The sequence below is a fragment of the Cinclus cinclus genome, chromosome 5 (genome assembly GCF_963662255.1).
Source record: "Cinclus cinclus chromosome 5, bCinCin1.1, whole genome shotgun sequence".
Classification (NCBI taxonomy): Eukaryota; Metazoa; Chordata; class Aves; order Passeriformes; family Cinclidae; genus Cinclus; species Cinclus cinclus.
In genome coordinates, this window is record NC_085050.1 from 73,325,248 (window position 1) to 73,338,496 (window position 13,249).

The following is a 13,249-nucleotide window of genomic DNA, read 5'->3' on the forward strand; positions in this document are numbered from 1 at the left end:
ATAAATATCTCTCACACCTTGAAATCCACACTTCCCCTTGGGAAAAAATCCTCTCATTGTAATGTTGTAGGTGGCTGTTGTGTCTCTGGGATGCTGGCTCAGCACAGACACAGGGAGCAGCTGGGAACCAGAACTTGCTCAGGCTGGGATCAGGAGAGCACTTGAAGTACACACAAAGCATCCCATTGATGATACCCAAAACACCCCCAGCCCTTTTTCCTAGTGCCAGCAATGAAATTCCTATGGAAATGCAAGTCCACTTTTTATGCTGCTTTAAACGCCAGGCCTTGGAATGCTCATAGGGCAGAACCTGATGGAACAGTAGAGCTGAACAGCTGTGGGACAGCACAAAACCCTTAGAATAAAGCTGATTTCCTGCATTTGCTCAACAGCTGCAATGGCGTTCCTGCAACGTCTGTTCGCAGGGAGACACGAGTCCTGAGGGTTCATTCAGTCTGTGGCAAGCGTTTCCTTGAGTGTCCATGCCTGGTCCTGCATGCAGTGGGGCATTTCCTACAGTGGAGGCGTTCAGAGCCCAAAACCACAGGGGTGCTGAGGTTAGGGCTAACTTTTGGGCCCGGAGCTGGACAGAGCCCTTGGCGACTCCCACTCACTGCCAGGAAGGTTCCTTTAGTGTTTCCTCTGCGTGTCCCAGCCGGCCAGGGAATGAGGGGCAGGAGGAGGCCGGGAGCACCAGAAAGTGAACCAGCACTTCTCGTCCTTCGTATTTACAGGGGACGACCTGTGCCCTGCAGGGCCCTGCCCGGGGCGTGCAGCGCGCTCCGCAGCGTCCAGGGGCCCGGGAGCCACACACAGAGTGCCAAACAGCCCCTTTCCACGGCTGTCCTGCACAAGCCTTCCCGCTCATCGTTCCACAGGGGAAGCCCTCGGAGGCCATCGCTTCCCAGTGCGCTCCTCGCCCCTCCCGGAGGTCCTGGCCGGCGCAGGAGCCCCCGCTGCCGTGTTCTCTGCCGGCACCAGAGGCAGAGCCGCGGCCAGCGCCGGGGCGCTACCGGAGCTGAGGCCGCTGCTGTTGGCAGGGGACTGGCGCAGGAAAGCCAACAGCCGTGAAGTCTTCCCAGCCAGAGGAGCTCTCCAGTGCGCAATGCTGGCACCTCTGGGCTCGGGGCTGGACGGCGGGATGTGCCGCTCAGCCTGCTGCGCTTCCAGAGGCAGCCGGCTCGGAGAGCTGCTCCCGGCCAGGAGCTGAGCCTGGGCGGGCGCCGCAGGCGTGGACGCCGTCGGAGCCCTCGGCAGGCTGCCCGGATCCAGGGCTGCATCCCGCTCAGCGCCAGCCCCTCCGGGTAGAGGGAAGCTGCCGCTTCGCCGGCTGCAGGACTCGCAGCACAGCTTGTGGTAGCCAGGGATCGAGCAGTACCGGGCCAGCACTTCCATCTGGCAGAAGATGGATTTGTCTCCCAGGCAGGGCTCATCTGCAAAACAAATGGCCGGGGGATGGGAACCCAGTGATGGACGCCTGGGAAACTGTCAGCGCACAGCATTTTTAGAGGAGCACAGACAGCGTTCCCAACGCCAACCTCCCAGAGCTCCCACAGACACGGGCTATCTCCCACCCACCCTGAATCCCTGCTCTTCCAGCCTAAGAGGACATCACCCACCAGCAGCGTTAAAGCCAAGGCAATCTTCCCTCCCAGAAATTAAACCCCAAGCAATAGCCCTAAGAGATGCCTTAAAGTAAAAAGTTAAGAGTCAGATCAAAGTTCGTTCAGGTTAAGTTTGCCGTTTGTCAGAGAACAAATGGAACTGTAGAACTGATGGAAAGCTGAAACACTGAGTCACACTTGAGGCGCCCTGAAGGCAGGGATGTACATCCCTTTCCACAGGAAAAAGTATTTCCAGAGGCTCTTCTGGAAGTTTTGAATCAAAATCAGCTTTCTCCAGGAAAAGATGTCCTCACTTGGGCACAGGGGCTGCCTCACCGTGGGCCAGAACGGCATCTGGCCACCACCTTCTCCTGCTTTAAAATATCACCTGGAGCCTGACCTCAGAGTGGGTGAGAGCCAGCTCAGTTCCAAGGAACTCAGTAAAATCCCCCACAAGGACACCAGTGGGGCTGGGGGTTGAGGGTTATAAATAAAATTCTATAGAATATAGACATGTCCTTGTCCTGATCCCACTGAACTCCTTTGGATGGATGCTTGCTGCTTCCTGACAAGCCTGGTGTAAAAGCAGCAGCCCAGCCTGGGAATATCCGAGCTCCACGAGGCATCCTGAGGCTACTCCAGCCTCAGCATGGAATTCTGGGCTACAGGTACAATTCCTTTTGCCTCACCACAGTGACAGCAACCCTTATTTGGTCCTGTTCTCTCCTGGTTCATTTTGGAGTATCCATTTGTGCTGGTTTAGACTCCATGACTCCACCCACAGCGTGGAGGTTTGGGGTTACGCTTTTCTACTTCCAGCAGCTTCCGTAAGGACCCGAAGCAGATCCCACCTATCCAGCCTGGGGCAAAACACCTGCACCAACAGGGAGCTCTAACTGCTTTTCCTACCAGCTCCTGAGCAGTGTCAAGGCCACCACGACGGAGTCAAAACCCCAATAAACCCCAAATCCTACAGAGTGAATAATCCAAAGGAAGAAATGCACTGTTGTCATAAAAAGCTTCAAAACCTGTTAAAAGTTCTATGAAAGCAATGTAATGGATTCCCACAAACCTCATTACAGCTCTTGGTTCCACGTTTATGTGCTTTTATTCCCTCACTTGGCAGCTTGTAGAGTTCACCCCGGGATTTAGAGGTCAAGCAGGGCTTGTTTTAGCTTGACCGTCAACTCTGGCCCCAGACTGTGCCAAAACTGGGTTTAAGTGCGGTTAAACCGCGTTTGAACACGTTTACAGACAGACCCCGATGGTCTGGACGTCTCTGTGACATCCAGAGACTGCTGGACTGGACACAGAGAAAAGCTGCACTCCGTGTGCGACCCCTCTGCCAGCACGGTGCCCTCCAGGGGGAATTACTGCCCCCACTGCAGCCATTCCAGCCCTTCTCTTACCGTCACAGGGAGCCAGTTTGCAGGGCCTCACAGACTCCGGCCGCTCCCCCTCGCACCGGTCCCCAGCACGGCACAGGACCTGCCGGCTCTCCGTCCCCTCCCCGCAGGTCACCGAGCACTGTGGGACACAGAGGGCACAGATCAGGGCATCCTGTGTCACAGCACTCGGCACAAACTCCCACGAGCCAGGCTTTTGGGACAGGCTGGAGCTGCCCCCACCTGCCGCCGCCCACCTGGGACCAGGGCCCGGCTTTCCATGGAGCGGGGCACGGTGCCCGGTTGCAGGAGCGCCGGCTCTCGGGGCGATCCCCTCTGCAGAACTTGGCCTGGACGGAGCGGTTGGTGCCGTCTGGGAGGGGCTGGATGCAGCGCACTGTGCGGAGCTGGTAGCCAGAATTCCCACATGTTTTGGTGCAGTGTTCCCACTCATCTGCTGCCCAGCTGGGAAGGAAAATTGAGTCAGACACCGTCAACTGTTCACCTTTTCATCCTGATGTGGCTGCCTCATTCCTGGAGCAAGCTCATCTAGTTGAAGGATTCCCTTCCCGTGGTGGGGGGCTGGAATGAGATGAGCTTTTAAGGTGCCTCCCAACCCAATCCATTCCAAGATTTTATTTTATATATATATATATATATATATATATATATATATATATATATATATACACACACACACACACACGCTACAATCACCCAGTCAGATTAGCATTCATGCTTACACAGGTAGAAACTCCCCTCCATATTCAGGAACTGCAGGCTGGAAAGCTGTCAGCATTCCATCCAGTTCATCCCACCCAATCTGTCTGAAGGAGCAATCCCTGCTCTCCGTGCCCAGCTGCACTCACAGGGGCTCTGTGCACTCCTGCAGGTTGCACATCCTGCGGATGGGCTTTGGCTTTTTGCTGCCTTCGCAGAAGCTTCGATGAACCATCTTGTTGTCACTCTTCCTACGGCATCCATATTTGGTGTACTGGAACCCTGGGAATCACGTCAGAGAAATCAGGAGAATCAAATCCTTGTTAGAATGTTTGGTTTAAACAGGCCTATTAAATGGGTTTACAGGACAGGTATTTTGGTATTTGCATTCCCTATTATTTGCTTAAGAGCCACGAATGCAGGGAATGCTCAGGAGCATCAATGCCTGAGTTTGGGCATCCGAAGCAGCTTTAGGGCTTTGATTTAAACACCGAAAAAAGCCTTTTTCTTCCTAGGCTGGAAGTGTGACACCTGGGAACAATCATGCACTTCAGGTATTTTAAACCTGAGCCCTAAAATAACAAACCACTGTTAAAAAAGGGAAGCCAACAATCTAAATAATTCCTTTGCCCCAATTTTTTGGTAACTTGTCCCTTGTTACAGGTGCCTCGCCCTCTGCTCACCTCCACCACAGGGTTTGGAGCACTGGGACCAGCTCTTCAAGGCCCACTCGAAGGTGTCCGTGTCCTCCCGCAGCACGTTGTTGCTGTGGATGGTGGGCACCGAATCCTCGTGGATGATGTACCTGTAAGTCAGGCTGGACCTGGTGTCGTTCTCCCGGGGAACGATCTGTGAAGAAGCAAACATAAACCTGGCACTGTTACTCATTCCTCTGGTTGGTACAGACACCAAGGTCCGGCTCTGGGACGGTCCCTAAGGCCCCTCCCAGAGCTCAACACGTCACCCACCAGCACCACCACGGCATCGGGCAGGGGCCCGTCCGTGTGCAGCGTTTCCGTGTTGTCCTCGATGCTGTACTCCCACTGCACGCCCAGATCGATGAAGGATCGGGATCTGGCCTCCTCCCCTTTCCCATTGAGGATATAGTGTCCTGTAGCCTGGTTCTTGATTGCTGGGAGGAGTGAGAGCAGAGCCTGTCGTGCCTCCCCCGCACTGCCAGCAATTGGGGTGGCACGGGGAGGGGTATTTCCATCAGATTATGAAAATACACATTTTAGTCACATTTTACTTGGCTCTGTCCACACAGGGGTGTCCCAGATGCTAAAATCTTTAAGTGAAGAGCTGAGGAATCAGAGCCCTGTAAAACTGCCTGGGTTTGGGCTTCCATACCACACCTCCAAAGCCAGGTACAGTGGGGATTATGATGATGATGCTTCAATTAGCAGCCAATTCATTAAAAGCTGGAATCATGGAATGGTTTGGATTGGAAGATCCATTAAAAATCATTCCGTTCCAACATCTATTGTCCTTCCATACAGCTTTTTGCAGTGCACCATAAGAATAATTAAAATATACTGAATTTGATTCACCCTGGCAGTTCCCACTTCGATGTGGGTCATCACAATCCTTGGTTAGTAAACATGCCAAGTGGGGTCAGTTTAATATTTTGGAGAATTCAAATGAGCAGATATTTGCTGAGCTGAAGGACTGCAAGACTAAGCCCTGACCACATAGTTTGGAAAGCCCGCATTTACCCAATCCCTTCACTGGATTCTCTCATCCCTCAGGTTCTCTGGAATGAGTACCCCGTGCTTCTTCTCAAGCCTCATTCCAAACTTGAGCAGAAAAACACTTACCAATAAAGTGAGGAGAGGCCTCATCTTCCTGGATAAACACATGTCGAGCCCCGGGAGGGATATCAAACATCTTAAGGTACCCTTTGGCACGTGCAGGGTCAGTGGAGGCAGCAGGGAGGAAAAGAGAAAGGAAGAGCCATGGTCAGGAGTGAAGGGCATGGCCCAGCTCGGCTTGCAGGAGAGGGCATCCAGCAGCAGCCGATGAGCAGGGCTGGGAGCCATGGAGCCAATCGGTTTGTAATGTGTGGGACAGGCCCTCCCTGGGCTCTTCTCTTCCAGGGACAGAAGAGACACCAGTAACAGATCCATCTGCCACCTTCCAGCTGGGACCACTTTAATATTTACGGGTAGATCCAAGCAGGATCTATCAACAGTTCAGGCAAAAAGATGTTTCCAGTGTTCCTCGGCACACAAGGACACAAGCACAAAGCTTTCTCGCTACTTTCCCAATTCAGTCCTCAGCCAGGCTGCATTGGAACTTACTGACTGCCCTTTCAGATGGTTGTGTCTGCAGTGGAAGTACTAAGTTGTTCCCAAGGAAAAGTATTCTTAGATTCAATTGCAATTATTTACCAGGGCAAATCAGAGGTGATTAGTGCAAAATTAAGGAAGCACTGCCATTAGGAAGACTAGGACCCCTTATAGGGATCAATCACTGGTACTTATAGATCAATATTTAATCAAGTGCCCCATAAGTTTTCTGAGTGCATGGAGTTTTCACAGTCCTGTTAATTTCTTTTTAACAACTGCAGATTTAAATATGCAAACCACTGGATTCTGGGACTACTGGATGTCCCTGGCAGTCTGTCCTGCACCTGACATACACAGCTCCTGAGAAAATCCAAGCCAAGGAACAGAAGAGCCGGGAATAGGGAAAATCACAGTCCTGGCTGAGCAGTGCCCGTGCCCAACAGCATTTCCAATCTTTTCATTGCCTTTAGAGCACAGGGAACATCAAGGTTTTGCCTGGTTTGGCACTACCCGTCGTTGTCTACAGGGAGATATGAACTGCCATTCCCATGAATGCCTCTCTCCCTACCCAGAATATTTTTAGCCTCCTTTGTCCCAGAAAGGGAAACACTGAGAGTTCCTCTGGGCAAGGGAAAGGCCTCTCTGGTCCTCCCTCAAACAGAACACCTGGAATTGGTGTCTTGAGAACAAAGTCTGGTCATTCTACTGACTGGGTGTCACCCAGATGCTCCTTACAAGCAGAAGATATAAATTATATCATAAACAAATGCATTTACAGTGGATTTGGACGCATCTGGGCAAGACGACCAGTCCATGGAAGTTGGACAATCTGGGCAGGATTGTAAGTTGGATACTTGCAGAAACTGTTTCCTAGAAACTCCAATTATTTTTGGCACCTCTTACTTACATGTTTCCCTGTAGAAAGAGGTCAATTAGCCTTCTTAATGACCACAGTATCCAGGCTGGGGAAAGACTATCAGCACACCCTGAACACCTCCATCACTTCCATACCCATCCACAATCAGGGGTGATGGACGGCAGCCTATCCTGAACAGGCTCAGAGGTGGGCCTCATGGGATGGCGCTACATCCACTACTCCCAAGGTTTGAATGATGATGGCATTATCTCGTGTCTGTGAGCGTCACACAAACCCCAGAGCCAACAGGAGTTCCAGCCAGCTGCAGGCAGATGTTACTCCTACCAAGCTTTTTGGGAGTGCGGGTGTAGGTCCCTTTCACGGTCCGGCAGTGGGAGTCGTCCCCGCCGCAGACCCCGCACTGGTCCTCAGCCTTGCTGGAGCCAATTTCCTTGTCACAGCCCACTTTCTGCAGAAAAAAGGGCAAGACTGGATATTAGGAGGGAATTCTTTCCTGCAACTGTGCTGAAGCCCTGGCACAGGCTGCTCAGGGAAGCTTTGGCTGCCCCATCCCTGGAAGTATCCAAGGCCAGACTGGATGGGGCTTGGAGCAACCTAATCTGGTGGAAGGTCAGGGCAGGGTGTGGAACTGATGGTCTTTAAGGTCCCTTTCAGCACAAACCGGTCTGGGATTCTATGATGAGAAGTGGAGCATTTCCATGGAACAGGTCTGTGCTGCTCTCTAATTTAATTTAAATCTCGAAGAATTAGAGGAATCCAATGCTGCAAATATGGATTTCAAAGACATGCACAAAGTCTCTCTCTGCCCACGAGCTGCTCCCATGAGCTGTCCCTGGGGTGCCCATGGACAAGCTGCCACTCACCACACATTCCCCACGGACACAGATGCTGTAGGGATCCCTGTAGGAGCAGCGAGTCCCGTCGTGCACTGGCTGCTTCATATGAGCCACATCCCCCGTTTCTCTGGACTGGCAGTACAGGTGACATCTCTTGGGAGCTGTGGAGCCAGGGAAAATAAAGGATTGCATGGAGGGCAGTGATCCAGCCGTGCTCTCAACAACTATCCCACTGACGGAGGGAGGAATGACAATGCACAGGCAGGTCTGGGGGTGAGGACGGGGGCACAGCAGCGGAATGGGGCAGTTTGGGAAGGAACACGTGGACTGTGGGGAATGTTTTGGGGAAAACGGGGATGTTTGGGCAGAAACCTGGGGATTCAGGGCAAAACTGGTGTTTTTGAGATAGAATGCAGCCATTTTGAGTAAAGTACCTGTTTCAGGGATAAACAAGCAATTTGAAGTCATAAAAGTGAATTGTAGGGCTAAACTGGGGGCCTGGGGGAAATGGAGTCTTTTGGGTGAAAATAGAGAAATTAGGACCAGACTTGTGATTTTGAGACATAATTCTGCAACTCTGGAGCAAAAATGTCCACTTTAGCAAGCCTGCTAGTTTTTAGACATGATGTGTTAATTAAACTGTCCATTTTCAGGCTAAATAGGGGAGAAATGGATTGTTTGGGGCTAAAACAGAAACATCTGAGTCACAGCAGAAAACGTGGGTATTAAAATCTGGGATTCAAGGCAAAGCTACTGATTTTCAAGCAAAACAGACAGGTGAGTGGGGAGGGAACCAACTTATTTGCTTGTCTGGGAGTTCTGGGCCTGTCCCTGAGATATCCAGGCCAAGGGGAACGGCTTCAAACCCTTTCAAGTGTCACTAAAGGCCCAGAGCAGGACGCACGGTCGGGGTGCTCGTAGGGCAGCCAGTGGTGGCGGCTGCCCCGGAACTCGAAGTGGGAATTGCGCTGCTGGCACTGCTGCGCCCTGAAGTCCTCAAAGTGCTTGGGACACTCCTCGGTGCTGCACAGCTGGAACTCAAAGCTGACCCCGGTGCAATCGTCACCTCCATTGATGGGCCTGTGAGAAGAAAACATTCCAGCGATTTTCATCAGGGAGAAACTGTTCCCTGTGAGGGTCCTGAGGCCCTGGCACAGGTTGCCCAGAGAAGCTGTGGCTGCCCCTGGTGTCCAAGGCCAGGCTGGACATAGGGGCTTGGAGCAACCTGGGCTAGTGGAAGGTGTCCCTGCCCATGGGAGGGAGTGGAATGAGATGGGCTTTAAGGTCCCTTCCGACCCAGACCAGTCTGGGACTCTGTAATTCTACGGAATTCTTGGATTCTCCAAAAATGATCCCGTTTCAAGGGGCTTGAACGGAATGTCCACCCAAAACCCAAATGCCATTTCAAGTGACCCCTCTGAGGACACTCAGGCGGGTGCAACTCCCACACCTACATTGGGTTGTTGCACTGGCGCGTGCGGAAGCGAACCCCAGTTCCACAGGTCCGTGAGCAGGAGCCAAACTTGGTCCAGGGTCCCCAGTGTCCATCCTGCTTCAACTGGTTGGTGTTCTTCCACATGCAGTGACCCTTGTAGCACCACTGAGAGAATTGGGGCAGGAAACAGGTGAGAACTGACACAAACCCCAAATCAAATGTATAAGCACAGTACAGGAACCGTAATTTTGCTGCTGCCTAGGGTTCATTCAGACTGCACAAGCGGCTCTCCTCTATTTCAAAATGAAGGGAAATAGCTAAAAAACCCCAGGTATCTGAGCATAATTTTAAAATGGAAAATGGATTGGCAGCAGGACTCCCACTAATGGGGATATTAACGGGAAAAATCAGGCACTAATCCTCAGCCTACATGAACATTTGCCACGGGATGTCTGCACAATGAGTTCTGAGCAGCCATCCCACAGTAACAGCATCATCTGCTTCCCTGGATTCCTAAAGGCACTTGACGGAAACTTTGCAGGTGAGAGAGAACCCAAAAAGCCTAACAAAGAGGTCACAGAATAGGCTGCACCTCAGCTGCAATCTCTAAGTCCAAAATGTGCTACAGCAAGCTTTGTACAGCTCCCAGAACATCCCAGTGGGAAAGCATGGCTCCCACTTTGCCCGTGTTCTCGCTTCACCCCAGGAATGGCAGGCAATTCCCCACTTCCATCTGTGCCCTTCGACCCAAATGGACGGAGCTGTTGTTTTTTTTTCCCCAGACCAACACAGTGCAATGCTCGGACTCACTTTTCCTGGGGCACACTCTGTGCCATCCAGGGGAGGTCCTTTCTTGGTCTTGCAGAAGTAGGGGTTGTCAGGATGGCTGCACCACAGCTGCTTGCATGGATCGAAGGTTCGGAACTGATGAAATGCAGAAAATGAGATTATTTGTACTTTTTGGATAAGGATCCAACCCACTCTGTAGAGTCCATCTCACACACCACAGGGAGCCCAGCATCTTCAGGGTAGTGCTTATTCCCTGCGTTCCCCAGCTTCTGGGGTAGTGGGAAGAGGAAAGAGGACACACAGAAGCAGGACAAAAATGAGATTTGTTTTTTTTTCCCCCTTTTCTTTCTTGGGACTGCTCTCACCAGTCTGTGCCATGTGGACCATGCTGCCACCCGTTTTCCCATTATTCCACAGGACCCAGAGGACTGAGTTAATCCTATAAATATCCCTCTGCCCTTTACAGATCTGTTTAAATACTCCATTAACGTCTCTCCAATGATTATGACCCAGCTCTCCCATTGGGCCACAGCCCCTTGCTGTGTCTCTGCCTGGGTGCCTGGACGTACTGCTGTGCACATCCTGTAGCCCACGCCGAAGTCGAAACGGCACTGCTCATCCATGGAATAGTTGATTCCTGGCAGCTCAGGAAGCTTGGGCCAGTCATGCTCAAAAGGGTCGTCGAGAAGACAGTCATAAGAGCTATGGAAAGAGCCACAGAAAAAAATACCATGAGAAGAGGTATACTCCTAATTCCTGCCCCATCCCTGGAAGGGTTCAAGGCCAGGTTGGGTGGGGCTTGCTTGGAGCAACCTGGTCTAGTGGGAGGTGTCCCTGTCCATGATGGGGGGTTTGGAATGAGATAAGCTCTAAGGTCCCTTCCGACCCAAACCATTCTGGGATTCTGTCCCAATCTCTGGCCTATTCCAAACCCCGCTGGATTTAGAGGGGTATTTCCACAGACTCTTCATCCTGAGCGGATGGGCTACGGAACAGCCCTGTGTGAGGACACAGCATTCATGGGTTGGAGCTTTGCTAGCAGAGATTTGAAGGGAAAGAGGGTCTGAAAGAAGAGGAATCAGAGCCTGGCTGCACTGGGGATGCCTTACTGGATGTATCTCCTGAGCTCCTGGCCGCTGCAGCGGGACCAGTGGTAGCGGTGGAAGGCGGCCTGCACCAAGGGGGCCATGACACTGCCCATCGCCGTCTCGTCCCCACATCTGTTCCCCTGCCCATCGTGCTCCATGCCCAGCCTGGAACAAAGAATCCCCTCAGAGCTACTGCAAAAATAACTGTAAGGAAACAGCTATGGAAGAGGTACCAAATCTGACCCACCAGCACAGGCGGTTGAGGAGAGAGCAGCGAACGACACTCAAACCAGCTCCCGTCTCCACTGCCTGCACTTTCCAACCTTTCCCTCACCCCAGAGAGAACAAGTTCACCCTGCCTCCCCTTCCTTTCTTCCCCACTTGTCTCTCCATTGCTTCAACCAGGACTGCATTCCCAGAAGGTGGGAAATAAAACCAGGACAGCTTCCACAGAGCCATTAAATCCAGCACCCTTGGAGCAAGCAGAAGGTGCAGCACAGCATTTTGGCGTGATCTAATGGTAAAAGTTGTACTTACACGTGCCCCGTCTCGTGAGCAACAACAAAGGCTGATGAAAAGCCGTCCTCATGGTTGAGGGTGCAGCTCCGGACCGGGTGGCACATGCCCGTCACGGGAGCATACCCTACAGAGAGACAGCAGGGCTCAGTCTGGTGCTCAGCACACGGATTTTAAATGAGACCCGACCCCCCCCGCCAGCAAACCACCTCAGGAAAAGCTAGCATTGCTCTAAGGCCAGGGCAGCCTGCCTGCCTCCTCATCCTGACCAGTGCCCGCTCTGACACATCCCAAACTTTAGGAATTCCTGCCCATTATCATTAGTTCCCTGAGTCCAAAGGATGGATGCAGGTGTCAAAGTGGCAGGGATGTCTATAAACAGAAAACTATGGTGAAAGATGCAATAAAATAAAGTGGGAGGGATGCCACATGCACTGAGGTTCCCAGTGATCCCTGCACACACAGCAGTTTGTAGAGAGCTAAGAAGTATTTATTTGCAACTCTCAAGGAAGAAACTCAATCTGTGGTTGGACATAAAAGGCAAGGACTCATGGCGAGCTCTCCCTGCTTTTGCAAATCCTGCGCAACGAACAAGACAAGGAGCTCACAATGCAATTCCCAAATTTTTTCCTCTTTTCTGGCAGATGCCAGCCAAGAAACACCGAGCCCAGAGCTCTGCTCCGGGTCAGCTGCATTACCTTGCATACCAGCGGGCCCAAAATCTTGCCTGGTTAAGAAGATGGCATGGTCGTGGTGCTCGGCGTGGCCGGGGTCTGACTTCTGCTGCTGGTAGGCCCAGCGGCACACGTTCTCCAGGCTGCGCGAGGGGTTCCCCCTTTCGATCAAGCTGATGGACTGAGAGAGCAACGCGTTAGACCCACAGGATCCTCGAGGCAGCAGGTGCAGCTGAGTCTGGGTTTTGTGCCCAGGAGGTGAGGGTGGAGGTGAAGGAGGCTCGCTCACCTTGGCGTACCCCAACATGATCATTCGGACCAGCACGACGTTGATGTGAACACCCAGGGACTCGTCGTGGTAAATTTCGTTCACCTGAGGGGAAACGGAGGCAAAATTAAAAAAACAGAACAAAACAAACCACTGATGATACCAAGGGAACTTCCAAGGCCACAGAAATGTTTTTTTTCAAGTGCTTGTACCACTGCAGTCCTCAGAAGAGGATTCAAGCCTCAGATCATTTCCACCAAGTGAGAAGTGTAGATTCACTTCCTCTCACCACACACTTCCTTCACATGGAACTGTGGGAACCACATATCAAGCCTCCTCTCACGTTTAATGGATCAGGGCTCAAAGAAAAGGGGACTGGGAAAAAGACTGCAAGTACAAACACTGCAAATCACAGAATCCCAGACTGGTTTGGGCTGAAGGCACCTTAAAGCTCCTTCCATTCCAGCCTCCTGCCATGGGCAGGAACACCTTTCACTAGACCAGGTTGTGCTCCAAGCCTTGTCCATTCCTAGCCTGGAATAGTTCCAGTGCTTCTTGTTTTGAAGAGTATTTTTTTTTTAGGAGCAACTTATACTGCTGCCCTACTTTTTCAAGATCAGTTAGAATTCTGTGGTCACTTCTGTACTAAAAAGAGCCTTTGTGGAAGGGAAGCTAGAAAAACAGAATTATGCAGATGGGCCGTAAGTTGTCCTTCTTGAGGCCCTTCCCTGTGTCTGGGAAGGTGAGAAATGTCCTGGCACCGGAGTGT

General features: G+C 51.9%; 1 protein-coding gene across 2 annotated transcripts in view; it reads right to left on the minus strand.

Moving 5' to 3' along the window:
- Nucleotides 1-864: 864 nt before the first annotated feature.
- Nucleotides 865-13,249, minus strand: part of ADAMTS3 (ADAM metallopeptidase with thrombospondin type 1 motif 3) — a 55,633-nt gene continuing 43,248 nt past the window's right edge. For both annotated transcript variants that reach the window (XM_062494068.1, XM_062494069.1), the window contains exons 6-22: nt 12,502-12,585; nt 12,237-12,393; nt 11,560-11,665; nt 11,044-11,187; nt 10,504-10,636; nt 9,956-10,069; nt 9,165-9,310; nt 8,615-8,790; nt 7,738-7,871; nt 7,199-7,322; nt 5,527-5,607; nt 4,678-4,841; nt 4,393-4,558; nt 3,859-3,991; nt 3,247-3,454; nt 3,014-3,131; nt 865-1,433 (exon numbers count right to left, since the gene is read on the minus strand). In XM_062494068.1, coding sequence (XP_062350052.1) covers nt 865-1,433; nt 3,014-3,131; nt 3,247-3,454; nt 3,859-3,991; nt 4,393-4,558; nt 4,678-4,841; nt 5,527-5,607; nt 7,199-7,322; nt 7,738-7,871; nt 8,615-8,790; nt 9,165-9,310; nt 9,956-10,069; nt 10,504-10,636; nt 11,044-11,187; nt 11,560-11,665; nt 12,237-12,393; nt 12,502-12,585 — 2,757 coding nt within the window. The remainder of the gene's footprint in view (nt 1,434-3,013; nt 3,132-3,246; nt 3,455-3,858; nt 3,992-4,392; nt 4,559-4,677; nt 4,842-5,526; nt 5,608-7,198; nt 7,323-7,737; nt 7,872-8,614; nt 8,791-9,164; nt 9,311-9,955; nt 10,070-10,503; nt 10,637-11,043; nt 11,188-11,559; nt 11,666-12,236; nt 12,394-12,501; nt 12,586-13,249) is intronic.